Raw genomic sequence first — 13,787 nt, forward strand, 5'->3', positions numbered from 1 at the left:
AAACTTTATTGGGTTGGCATGATTGACAATCATGTAGAAATGTGACTGGACAGAAAGGGTATGATTTATTAATAATACTAACAGACTGAGTGGGGAAACCCAGCAAGACCTGTCTGTTCAGATTCTTCTGGCCTCTCTGTGCAGCATTCCTTTCTTCAGAGTGTGGGGCAGGACACTCTGGGATGTGGGTCTTTTTACTTGTTTTTGGAGACAGGGTCTTGCTCTGTTGCCCAGGCTGGAGTGCAATGGCACAATCATAGATCACTGCAGCCTTCCCCTCCCAGGCTTAAGCAATTCTCCCATCTCAGCCTCATGAGTAGCTAGGAATACAGACAGGTGCCACGCCTGGCTAATGTTTTTAATTTTTAATAGAGACAAGGCTTTGCTATGTTGCCCAGGCTGGTCTTGAACTCCTGGCCTCAAGCAATCCTTCCATCTTGGCTTCCCAAAGTGTTCGGATTACAGCATGAGCCACTGCACCCAGCCTGGAATGAGGGTTTTAAGACCCAATAATCAGATTAGAGTTCTGCCTTAGGCAGGCGAAAGGAGGGCAGAAGAAGGTCAGAGAGGGAAATTCTGTTTTCTGAGGTCTAAAGTGCCCCAACATTGTAACAAGGGCTATGGGAGTTATGAGCGAGGAACTGTGGATGAAAACCAATATATGTCTATCATAATATCACAGCATCAGACTCAGATCCAGTATTCTAAATCAAGTCCAGTTGTGAGTGATACACCTTCAGTACAGTTTCACAAGTTATAGTTCTTCTTAATCTGAAGACCAGTGAACTAAAGAGACACTACATAAAACAGTGAAACCAGAAATAGGATAACCATAGTACACTCTCGTTCATAAAGAAGGAAAATGGGTAGTGCATAGCAGCAGTTCTGAAATCCAGCCAGCCATATGTGGCCAGTTCTTTAATTATGTCCCAGTTCTTCTCTCTGGGAATGATTTTTCTTGGCTTTGGGTTCTCTCATTTGAGTCATTCTCCCTTTTCTATAAGCAATAAGCCCATGTTTGCTGCTAGGTAGCATTCTCAATGTGCTTCCTATATGTAGTTCAAGGATATTGAAGTTCAAGAGTTCAGGGTCAGGTGTAGTGGCTCACACCTGTAATCCCAGCACTTTGGGAGACCAGAGTGGGAGAATCACTTGAGGCCAGGAGTTTGAGATCAGCCTGGGCAACATAGCAAGACCCTGTTCCTACAAAAGAAATTTTTTTTTTAATTAGCCAGGCATGATGATGTGTGCCTGTGGTCCCAGCTACTCATGAGGCTGCAATGGGAGGATCATTTGAGCCTGGGAGATGAAGGCTGCAATCAGCTATGATCATACTACTGCACTCCAACCTGGGCAACAAAGCGAGACCTTATCTCTATTTTATTTTTAATTTAATTAATTAATTAATGAATTTTATTTATTTATTTATTTTGAGACAGGGTCTCACTCTGTCACCCAGGCTGGAGTGCAGTAGCATGATCTTGGCTTGCTGCAGCCTTAACCTCCCAGGATCAAGCAATCCTCCCACTTCAGCCTCCCAAGTAACTGGGACCACAGGCGGGCACCACTATGCCCAACTAAATTACCTTTTTAAATTTCTTTTCCATCATGCTGCCCAGGCTGGTCTCCAACTCCTGAACTCAAGCGATTCACCCGCCTCAGCCTCCCAAAATGCTGGGGTCGCAGGAGTAAGCCACCATACCTGGAGGAGACCCTATCTCTAAATTAAAAAAAAAAAAAAAGTTCAAAGGCGCTTGATGTTTTGTATTGTCTGTCTCTTTTTATTCAGTCTGGTATAATATCTTTGAAAACATTGCATTTTCTTATTTGTCTATTTATAATCTCTATGTTGCTTGACTTTTTTTTTTTTTTGAGACAAGGTCTCTCTCTCACTCCAACTGGAATGCAGCAGCACAATCATGCCTCACTGCAACCTTAGCTTCCCAAGCTCAGGTGATCCTCCCACTTCAGCCTCCCAAGTAGTTGGGACCACAGGCATGCACCACCACACCCAGCTAATTTATGTAATTTTTTTTTTTTTTTTTAGAGATGGGGTTTCTCCATGTTGTCCAGTTTGGTCTCGAACTCCTGGGCTCAAGCAATCTGCCCACCTTGACCTCCCAAAGTGCTGGGATTACAAGTGTGAGCCACTTTGCTTATCCTAGCTTGGCTTTCTTACAGTGTGGATGCTAGAGTCTGAGAGGGAGGATTCACATGACCTTGGAATGATCTCATTTCAAGACCCCAAGGCCTTTTTTAAGCTGTACCCTGTCATGTGGCATCATTTCTTCTGCATTCTATTAGTTATAAGTGAATCACAAAGGCTAGCACAGATTCAACAGGAGAATTAGATCCCATCTCTCAATGAAGGTGTCAAAGAATTTCCAATCATCTTTAATTTGCCACACGAATCCCATCAGGACTTGCTATATAGTCTTCCTCTTTTTCATATTTGTACTTCCTTTCTCCAATAATGAGAAACCTCATCCCTGTGTTTATTAATATATTTATCTGTTTTCCTTAATCTTAGAATGCACTGAAAGTAACTACAGAATTGTTAAATTATACCACTCCAAAAAAAAAACAAACAAATTCAGTATTTATTTACAGCACTTTTTGTCTTCAATCGGAGAGTATATAATTAAAATAATGTGTTAAAATGTTACTTGGTTTGGGGTTTAAAAAAAATGCTTCAGTGTGGCTGTTATACATTTGAAACACAAATTCTACTGGTATTCCATTTTAATTCCTCTCCTTCCCTCACAGATATTTTTTTAGGGGGAGTGGGGAGGAACTAGGTCTCTGTCACCCAGGCTAGAGTGCAGTGGCACCCTCGCTGCAGCCTTGAACTTCCAGGCTCAAGCTATCCCACTTTAGCCTCCTGAGTAGCTGGGATTATAGGTATGGGCCACCATTCCTGGCTAATTTGTTGTTGTTGTTGTTGTTGTTGTAGAGGCTTGGTCTCACTACATTGCCCAGGCTGGTCTCTAACTTCTGGCCTCAAGCAATCCTCCTGCCTCAACCTCCCAATGTGCTGGGATTATAGGTGTGAGCCACCATGCCTGGCCTATCTCATTTTTATTCTCTTTGTTGTTTTCCTGCTTTTTAAGTTTGTTCAGTGGCCCTAATTAGGTTTTTTATTTAAATCTGTTTTTCTATGAATACCCAGTTATTTAGTTATAGTTATTAGTTTTTATTTCTCATATGATTTTGCCTTTTTCTTTTATTTCATTCCTGAGCTCAGTCAACTTTTCTATCATTTCTTCCAGCTTTTGTCCAGGTTCTTAGTTTTTTAACTTCTTATTTAGAGAGCATTTCTACTCCTCCTCATATCTCCAGATTTTTATTTGAGAATATTTAATTTTGTTTGGAGTGTTGTGTTACAGTTTTTCTGCTTCATGGTTTGCTTTCAGGGAGGGAAATTTTTATGAGCTGAAGAGTTTGGGTTCTTATTTGTTTTCTTTTCTCTTTTTTTTTTTGAGACAGAGTCTTGCCCTCTTGCCCAGGCTGGAGTGCAGTGGTGCAATCTCAGCTCACTGCAAGCTCCACCTCCCCGGTTCACACCATTCTCCTGCCTCAGCCTCCTGAGTAGCTGGGACTACAGGCGCCCACCACCTCACCCGGCTAATTTTTTTTTTTTGTATTTTTAGTAGAGACAGGGTTTCACTGTGTTAGCCAGGATGGTCTCGATCTCCTGACCCCATGATCTGCCCACCTCGGCCTCTCAAAGTGCTGGGATTACAGGCTTGAGCTACCACGCCTGGCCTTGTTTTCTTTTTATCTAGTAGTTTTGTATAGATGAAAACTGCTTGTGCCTCTGCATATCTTGGACAACACAGTCATTTGGAATGGTTTATGAGATCCCGGTTCAAGAGTGTTCTCTTCTGTCAGAGTAGCAAAGTATTTTTCTTTAATGGATGACTTGGGGTGGGAGAGGAATGCAAGGGGGGTTTGTGTCCTTTGTTTTTTTGTTTGTTTGTTTGTTTGTTTTTTTAATTCCCTTTTGCCCTACAAGATGGTAAATTTTGTCCTTTTTTCCTCTTCCCCTCATTGCTGAGCTTCCAAAAGACACCTCCCTTTTCACCCATTCTCTCCCCTAAAAGCATTGCCTTTCCAAGACTGCCTCCTAGAGTCCCACATGCATTTTAAATATCTTCCTATAAACAATGCTTTAATCAACCAACCTTCTTTTTTCAGTATTTTTATATTTGGGTAGGCTTTTTCTCTCTGGAGGTGATTTTATTTCATTTTAGACCCTCTATTTCCCTCTTATCTTGTTCATGTGGGTTTTTTTCTCAACCCCATCTGGATCTCTGCAAACACTTGGGTGGGAGCTCAAGAAACTGGTTTTGGCTGAGTGTAGTGGCTCACATTATAATCCCAGCACTTTGGGAGGCCAAGGCAGGAGGATCGTTTGAGCCCAAGAGTTTGAGAACAGCCTGGACAACATAGGGAGATCCAATCTCTACAAAAAAGCTTTTTAAATTTTTTTTAATTAAAAAAAAAAAAAAGAGGCTGGGCATGGTGGCTCACACCTGTAATCCCAGCACTTTGGGAGGCCGATGCAGGCAGATCATGAGGTCAAGCAGTGGAGACCATCTTGGCCAACATGGTGAAACCCCATCTCTACTAAAAATACAAAAATTAGCTGGGTGTGGTGGTGCGCGCCTGTAGTCCCAGCTACTCAGAAGGCTGAGGCAGGAGAATCGCTTGAACCCAGGAGGCGGAGGCTGCAGTGAGCTGAGATCATGCCACTGCACTCCAGCCTGGCTACAGAGCACTACTCCGTATTAAAAAAAAAAAAAAAAAAAAGGCAGGGGAGCGGAATTTATTCTTCCAGAAATTGGTGGGCTTTTTTAAAAAACAAGGAATTTGAGGTTGTTTATATTCTCTGTATTATAGTAATACTAACACAAGGGTTTTGTGTAGTTTACTTATTATTGGTATTGACCTATATAGCTTATTATTCGGCAAAAATTCATTGACATCTTTTATATGCCATGTTTGGAAATACTTTTTTTGCTCATTATGTTGCTTTTGAAATCAACAGTTTTAAGTTTAGGAACTTGAATAAAACTTTTATTTGAAATACTGGTAGCTTTTTAAAAGCATACTAAATTTTGAGGAATAATAAAATGCATATATATAAAGGATAACATTTTTCAGGAGCTAATTAAATTTTTGCAAAATTGTCTTAGATTTTATAGATTAAAAGTTAATTTTTAAGTGGCTGAGTCTTCAATAAAACAAATCTTTGGGAGAATTAAAGCTCCTTTATTTTTGATATACTAAAAGGCAGTGATCAGCTAAAATGGTTTTAACTAAATGCCTCATCTTCATTGACTATAATCGTTTATTCTTAAGTGGCCATTTTTCAATCTCATTATAGTTTTAATGTCTAGATTTCTGATGTGTAAGGATTCAGGTGTTCAATGGACAGTGGTAAAATTGTTGGCAATTCTCTAGCAATGCATATTTTGGCCTCATGTCTTAATTTTTTAATGTAGATGCTGTTGCATGAAAAAGCAGAGGCCCTGCAAGAAGAGGTAGAAGAGCTGCTAAGATTGCCTTCTGATCTCCCTGGTGCTGTGGCTTCTTCCACTGACAAAGCATGAAGCTATCTGATGAGCATTTTCACGTATGAATTATTTATTGTACATGTGTTTTATTAAAGATAACTTATACTTTATAAATGAAAAAATACATTTTAATTATACATTAAGAACTATGAATAATGTTTGAATATACCTCTTCCCACTAACAATTCATTCTTTGGAATACTTACACATTATTTATATGCTAAACAGGCTACAGTGTCCACCACAAAATGAAATTCACCTTCATCAACATTGTGCTCAACCTTTGTATCCAGATCTTTCATTATTCTCTTACCCATTTCTTTCATCAAATTGGACTATTTGAAATCCCCAGAATTTTCCTTAGGATTTCCAAACCCTCCATTTCCTAACTGCTTTATGTTATTTCCAATGCCTGAAAATTATCTTTAAAATGCACTAATACTTCAAGGATTAACTAAAAAATGCTAAAATACTGTCTCCTCTATGACATTGTTCCAGGTTCATCCTCACCCCTACCCCATATCTGGGTGCTCTTTCCCTCCTATAAGCATCATAGACCCCACATTTATGCCCAGGTCTTTTTGCTGCCACTACTTTATCATCTGGATGTCCAAGTCCTCCATGTATGCATGCGACCAGCACCCACACACTTCACTGCACGAAGTAGGAATCTCAGTGAAGAATGAATACTACCCACAATTAACAATTGGAAGCTTTTCTTTTTTTTTTTTTTTTTTTGAGACGGAGTCTCGCCGCTCTGTCGCCTAGGCTGGAGTGCAGTGGCGCAATCTTGGCTCACTGCAAGCTCCACCTCCTGGGTTCACGCCATTCTCCTGCCTCAGCCTCTCCGAGTAGCTGGGACTACAGGCGCCTGCCACCACGCCCGGCTAATTTTTTTGTATTTTTAGTAGAGACGGGGTTTCACCGTGGTCTCGATCTCCTGACCTCGTGATCTGCCCGCCTCGGCCTCCCAAAGTGCTGGGATTACAAGCGTGAGCCACCGCGCCCGGCCGGAAGCTTTTCTTTAAACACAATTTAAATATTGCTTCTCCCTTTTCACAATCATAGCTCAAAGGTAGATGACACTAGTGCAAGAAAAAAAGTGTTAACTAGCAATATTAATGAGTACTGAACTTGTTCGATCAACCCACCTGTCTAAGAAACATCCACTGGAAACTTTGCAAATAGATCCATAGTCTAAGTTATTTGTGCCTTAACATTTTAGGCCATTGTAATCTAGTAGTCATTTACCTAGAGTACTAGGTAAATACACAGAAAATATCTATGTGCCAGGAACTCTTGTAAGTGCTTTATATGAACTAACTAATTTAATAGTGTCTTGGTAAATTTGTCCATTTTATTCCTTCCTAAGTGTTCCTTACACCTGTCCTTGATTTTATCTTTAGCATTACATTCCATCATCCTTGCCCCACTCCCATCCCTGCATTTCCTTACATAAGTCAAAGTACGGCATCCTAATGTCCTGGTAGAATCCTGGGCTTCGCTGCACATGTTCCATTTGTTGCAGCTACAAAGATTGTGAAACAGCAGCTGGCTAGCCTGCTGCTGTTTGGACCAGCCTCTGAGTTGCATTCACAATGGGCCATAGTCCAGTCTGGAGGATTTTTTTTAAGTCTAGAAACCCCAGGTTTACTAGTTTGCCCAATTAAGTGAAGCTCTGATTCTGTTTTTTTTTTTTTTTTGAGATGATAGGGTCTTGCTCTGTCACCTAGTTCGAGGCTCACTTCTGGGCTCAAGTGATTCTCCCACCTCAGCCTCCCAGGTAGCTGGGACTACAGGTGCGTGTCACCACCCAGCTAATTTTTGTAGAGAAGGAATTTTGCCATGTTGCCCATGCTGGTCTCGAACTCCTGGGCTCAAGTGATCTGCCCATCGGCCTCCCAAAGTGCTGGGATTACAGACGTGAGCCACTGTGCCAGGCCAAAGGTCTGATTCTTGCTAACCAATTTGTAAAAAACTGATTCATAATCCAAGATTAATTTATTAATTTAAGATTAGAGCTAAGGGGGCAGGGAGAAGGGTACCTTTACAGTAACTTGAATACCTGTATCTGCAGTTCAGGGCAATCTGCACACACACACACACACACACACACACACACACACACACACTCTTCTATCAGTGTTTCTCCAGGTCAATCTCAATAAAAGATTGTATCAAGTGTAATAGTGAGTGATTAGCCCTAAAAGATATTAAAATGTAAAGAAACTGAAACAGTTTAGTTCTAGAGAAGTAGATAAGTGGGGAGGAACAAAATGGGGAATAGAAATAGACCTAAATACGTTTAAGAATTTAATGTAATAGACTGGGCGCAGTGGCTCATGCCTATAATCCCAGCAATTTGGGAGGCCGACATGGAAAGATTGCCTGAGTCAGTAGTTTGAGACCAGCCTGGGCAACATGGCAAAACCCTGTCTCTACTAAAAATACAAAAAATTAGCCTGGCGTGGTGGCACATGCCTGTAGTCCCAGCTACTCGGGAGACTGAGGCACGAGAATCACTTGAACCCAGGAGGCGGAGGAGGCGGTGAGCCGAGATCGCACCACTGTACTCCAGCCTGAGCGACAGAACAAGACTCTATCTCAAAAAATAATAATAATAATAATAATAAACGTGGTTTTTCAGTTTTTAGTAATAGAAATGCAAGCATATGTAGCTTAAGCAAAAAGGGACATTTAGTGGCCATGCTCTCAAACAGTAGCCAACAATAGAATTGGCCTTAGGGCAGCTAGAACCAGAGAATCCTAACACCATCCATACTCACCATCTCTTCTTTGTGGGGCAGCACCAGACTTGCTTCCTTATGGCTTCAAGATGAAAGCAAAAAGAGCTCTCTGCTGCCAACTCTAGTTAGAAAAATCCCCAGGAAGGGTTCTCATTAGTCCCTTGTGGGTCCATTTCCCACCCCTATGAGCAGGATATAGGGTTTAGGTTTGGGTTTTGGTTTTTCAGAAGACAGAGAAGTGGGTACAGCAGAGAAAACAGCTAATACAGATGACACTTCAAGTCACAGTGGAAAAGATGGATAACTCAGTGAATGGAATTGAGACAAATGGCTACCATGCCATTTAGAAAAATATTAAGCTTAGCATGGACAACATGGCAAGACCCCATCTCTACAAAAAATTTAAAAATTAGCTAGGCTTGGTGGCACATACTTGTGGTCCCAGCTCCTTAGGAGGCTGAGGTGGGAGGATCACTTGAGCCTGGGAGTATGAGGCTAGAGTGAGCTGAGATCACATGCTACTGCACTCCAGCCTGGGCAACAGAGCAAGACCCTCTCTCTCTCTCTTTTTTCTCTCTCTCTCTCCATATATATATTTAGCACTCTATCTATAATATATATTTTATATTATAAATATAAATATAGAAAGAGCTGATTTCTACCTATTGCTTTAAACCAAATTAAACTTTAGGCAAATCAGATTCAAATGTGGCATTTTTGAAGGTGTCATCTGACTATGCTGAAGCATCAAAGAATGCATCTGCAATTCCTTCTTATAAGGCTTCAAAACAGTAAAATGTCAGTAATTCCAGTGTGGTGTCAGGTTTTATTTTTTTTTTCTTTTTAGATTCTTTTCAAGCTAAAAGCCAGCTGGCCCATTTCTAAGATGATTAACTTCAAGATCTTTCTAATGTCCAAACCCCTTCTGCTTTGCATTATAAATTTAAACAACCACCCAAAAGAGGCTTTTCTTTTGGAGCACACCCATGTTTTGGTCAATTATGAGCCTTTTCAAACCTAGCCACCCTCTCCTCCAATCTCCACATTGGTATTTTTTCAGGAAGGACTAAGATAAGGCCCTCCCTGACTTTATGCTTTCATCTGTGAGAGCCTTTCCACACAAGCATCACTGCAGCTTTTGAACTCCATCTCATTATGACAAGAAGTAACACCAAAAATATATAAGCGTTGTTATACTTGGTTTTATATAACAATTTCTAGTAATTTATAATCATGTTGACAAGTTTTTTTTGTTTTTTTTTTTTTGAGACAGGAGCACGGAGTTTCCCTCTTATTGCCCAGGCTAGAGTGCAATGGCGCGATCATGGCTCACCGCAAACCTCCGCCTCCCAGGTTCAAGCCATTCTGCCTCAGCCTCCCTAGTAGGTGGGATTACAGGCATGCGCCACCACGCCCGGCTAATTTTGTATTTTTAGTAGAGATGGGGTTTCTCCATGTTGGTCAGGCTGGTCTCGAACTCCCGACCTCAGGTGATCCGTCTGCCATGGCCTTCCAAAGTGCTGGGATTACAGGCGTGAGCCACCGCGCCTGGCCTTATTTTCTTTTTTATGAGACAGAGTCTCGCTCTGTTGCCCGGGCTGGAGTGCAGTGGTGCAATCTCGGCTCACTGCAGCCTCCAACTCCCGGGTTCAAGCGATTCTCCTGCCTCAGCCTCCCCAGTCACTGGGACTACAGGCATGTGCCACCACGCCTGGCTAATTTTTGTATTTTTAGTAGAGACAGGGTTTCACCATGTTGTCTAGAATGGTCTCTAACTCCTCACCTCAGGTGATCCGCCCACTTCAGCCTCCCGAAGTGCTGGGATTACAGGCGTGAGCCACTGCACTCAGCCAGAAGTGTATATTTTCTTTTGTTACACTCAATGACAATAATAAGGGTGACAATAAACTACCATTTATTGAAGGTTTGCCAAGTGCCGGCACTATGATGAACACTTTCATGCTTTGTCTAGATGATTCCTTGCAGCCATCTGAGATGCTGTTTTTTACCTCACATTACCAATGTGGAAAGTGTGGCTTGCCAGGATCACCCCATTATCAAGTGACAGAGCCTAGACTCATCCCTGATCACACTGATAATTCTGTTTTTGATTGTGTTCATTTGCAGCGCAAGCTACTCTACATGTGTTTGGAAAGGAATGGATCAAGATGGCAGACTGAGCATATGTGTTTGCCCTTCCTCTTGCCTAAAATCCCATGAAATGATTTAAAATAGAGATTTGGGCCAGGTGCAGTGGCTCACGCCTGTAATCGCAGTACTTTGGGAGGCTGAAGTGGGTGGATCACTGGAGGTCAGGAGTTTGAGACCAGCCTGGCCAACACGGTGAAACCCTTTCTCTAATAAAAATACAAAAATTAGCCGGGTGTGGTAGTGGACGCCTGTAATCCCAGCCACTTGGGTGTCTGAGGCAGGAGAATCACTTGAACCCTGGAAGCAGAGGTTGAAGTGAGCCAAGATCACGCCATTGTACTCTAGCCTGGGCAACAGAGCAAAACTCCATCTCAAAATAAAAAATAAATAAATAAAATAGAGATTTGAAAATAGCCCAAGTATATAATAGCACAGAAAAACAGTGAAGACTGGCACTAACACATAGGGTCACAAAGATTAAAAAGCCAAATGGAGCATCCTAGGCCAGCAGGCTTTTCCTGCTCCCTCACTGTTGCAGAATAGTACACACTAGTGGCATTTCCTACAAAGGTAAAACAGTATCCCACAGGATCCAGCAAGGAGTGAAAGATAGAAGATAATCCACACACCTACAAGAAAAGCTACTGGCTCAAACCCTCAGCGTGTTACCACAATCTGGTAACAGAAAAAGCAGAAAACAAGGATTCTCACGTACTAAGTTGCTCAGAGAACCAAGAATGCCAAATGTTTATGAGTAAAGTCAACATCATAAAATAGAGACAGCAATTCAGCGAACAGAAGAATTACAATCTCAGGAGGCAATTAATAAGCAACGGATCAAGATTTTAGAAAACCATAATTAATATTTTAGGGTAGATGCCTAGATAGAAGGCAAAGGTCAAATTATCATATCAGAAGTTAATATTTTGATCAAAATGAAAAACTCAATAGCTGGCTGGGCACAGTGGCTCACATCTGTAATCCCAGCACTTTGGGAGGCAAAGGTGGGCAGATTGCTTGAGTCCAGGAGTTTGAGACCAGCCTGGCCAACATGGTGAAACCCCATCTCTACTAAAAATACAAAAAAAAAAAAAAAAATTAGCCAGGCATGATGGTGCATGCCTGTAATCCTAGCTACTCAGGTGGCTGAGACAGGAGAATCACTTAAACCCAGGAGGTGGAGGTTGCAGATAGCAGGAATAGTCAGACCTGGAGAGCCAATTAGTGATTTCCAAGTTTGAGTTGAAGAATCTTTCTGAGCTGCATAACCATAGAACAAAAAAATTGCTAACTATGAAAGAAAACAATGAAAGGTATGGAGGAGAGATTCAGACATCTGTATGTCTAAAAAGCATACCAGAGGAAGAGAACAAATAAATACAAGATAAATTTCCCTGGAGCTGATGAAAAACAGATTGAAAGGGCCCCACCAGGTCCTGACCAATACCTAGACACATGGCAATGAAAAACCAGAACGCTCAGGATAAAGCCTCTAGAGAGAAAAAAATAAGAACAGATTACAGTCCAAAGGAATGAGAATTCTATTAATACCTATTTATTGCTGTGCTGAAAGACAATAAAGCCATATCTTCAGAGGTATAGAGAAAAGACCCCAGTCATCTATGCCCATCCTAGTGTAGAGATAAAATAAACACCTTGAGACATGCAGGAAATTACAGAATTAAACATTCTCTCTAAGACTTCAGGCTTTTTGTGAGAGAGAATTAAACTAATATATTTAAGCCATTTAAATTTTGGGGGGGGCACAACAGTTTATCTTTTTTTCAAAGGATGTAACCTATTAGACCCCTGTGGCTTATTCTTCATTGACTGTAGATGTCAACACAGAGAGAGCTATTTTAGCACAATTCTGAAAGATCAGATTCAAAGGAAAATATCTAATTGGTGACTTCACCTTTCATACCTAACCTGGAATAGGAATACATCAGTCTCTTAGAAAGGTTCTGATGTTAGTTTTGTATCTCTGAAGCAGTCTTCACTCTCTAAATACAATGGAAAATGTCCAGGTTGAAGCAAGGTCGAGAGATAAATTATTACTTCTCTTCTACTTTTAAAACATGTAGATAGGTGTGAAGATCACAAGAAATGCAATATTGACAAGCAACAATGATTTTTTAATGTTCCTCTTGTGAAAATGTAGGATCTATCAGGATATTATATGATAGATTCACTCAAATGTTCCTGAAAGACATTAATACATATGAAAAAGGACAGTGGGTTAAAGCTGTATTGCACCAGACTAAATAAAATGAGTGGATAGTTTTCTGAGAGCCATACCCTCCAGACAGCTGGAATAATCACACCAAAATATTGGGCAATTGTTTTCTGCCACCGACTGCACCCCAACCAAGGACTCTGCACTGCATAGTACGGAGGTATGATCTGCCTTCCCCACTGAGTTGGTGGCTTTGAGCTCTCTGTTGTCCCTTATGATTATGCTTAGAATGTTCTAAAGCAAACTTGGAGGAGAAAACTGGTATGATGAATTAGTGGGCTTCATTTCCTTCATTTTTCACTGTTAAAATAGTCCTTCGATCCTTGTCTTCAGAAGCTATGGAAGTGGTATGTGGCCACTTGAAGTACTTCTTGAAGATGTGATAAATGTCTTTCAAGAGAACTACAGGTAGGCAATATATAACAATTTTGCTATTCAGAATAGGTATTATTCTGGAGGAAATAACCGAATTTTGCTTTAACTGAACCACATGTATTAGATGATCAAACTCCCCACCAAAACGAGGTATCTGCACATCGATGGCAGCAAAGTTTTCATCTAAGGTCTGTGCTCAAACGAGTGACCTAGCAGCACAAGTGAATACACTGGTAGACTCTGGTGTTTAAAATTCAGTACATTGCCTGGGCACAGTGGCTCACGCCTGTAATCCCAACACTTTAGAAGGCCAAGGCTGGAGGATCGCTTGAGGCCAGGAGTTCAAGATCAGCCTGGGCAACATAGTGAGACCCCCTTCTCTACAAAATATAAGAGAATTAGCTGGGTGTGCTGTTGCACACCTGCAGTCCCTGCTACTCATGAGGCTGAGGCAGGAGGATTGCTTGAGCCCAGGAGCTCGATGTTGCAGTGGGCTGTGATTGCACCACTGAACTCCAGCCTAGACAATAAAGTGAGACCCTGTCTCCAGAAATAAAATAAAATAGAAAGCTGTACATTTTGCATTTGAGTGTGTGTTTTGTTTCTTCTAAATATTTTAAATAACCTGTTTTTGTTGTTTTAGAATTTGAATTCAAATCTGTAAGATACCTGATGTAGTAGGCAGTAGAATAGCCAACC

At 41.2% G+C, this 13,787-nt stretch overlaps 1 protein-coding gene across 16 annotated transcripts in view; it reads left to right on the forward strand.

Moving 5' to 3' along the window:
• The window catches only part of HELQ (helicase, POLQ like), a 64,788-nt gene that overhangs the window by 45,609 nt on the left and 5,392 nt on the right, over positions 1–13,787 (forward strand). For 8 of the 16 annotated variants that reach the window (XM_063610313.1, XM_063610306.1, XM_063610312.1 and 5 more), the window contains one exon: positions 5,508–5,701. The exons of 1 other annotated variant lie outside the window; for it this stretch is intronic. In XM_063610313.1, coding sequence (XP_063466383.1) covers positions 5,508–5,615 — 108 coding nt within the window. In that variant the 3' untranslated portion in view covers positions 5,616–5,701. Of the gene's footprint in view, positions 1–2,047; positions 2,138–5,507; positions 5,702–9,599; positions 13,673–13,787 lie in introns of those variants that run through there. 7 more of the 16 variants (XM_063610310.1, XM_063610307.1, XR_010113839.1 and 4 more) reach the window with 4 other exon arrangements.

The sequence above is a fragment of the Symphalangus syndactylus genome, chromosome 10 (assembly GCF_028878055.3).
Source record: "Symphalangus syndactylus isolate Jambi chromosome 10, NHGRI_mSymSyn1-v2.1_pri, whole genome shotgun sequence".
Lineage (NCBI taxonomy): Eukaryota > Metazoa > Chordata > Mammalia > Primates > Hylobatidae > Symphalangus > Symphalangus syndactylus.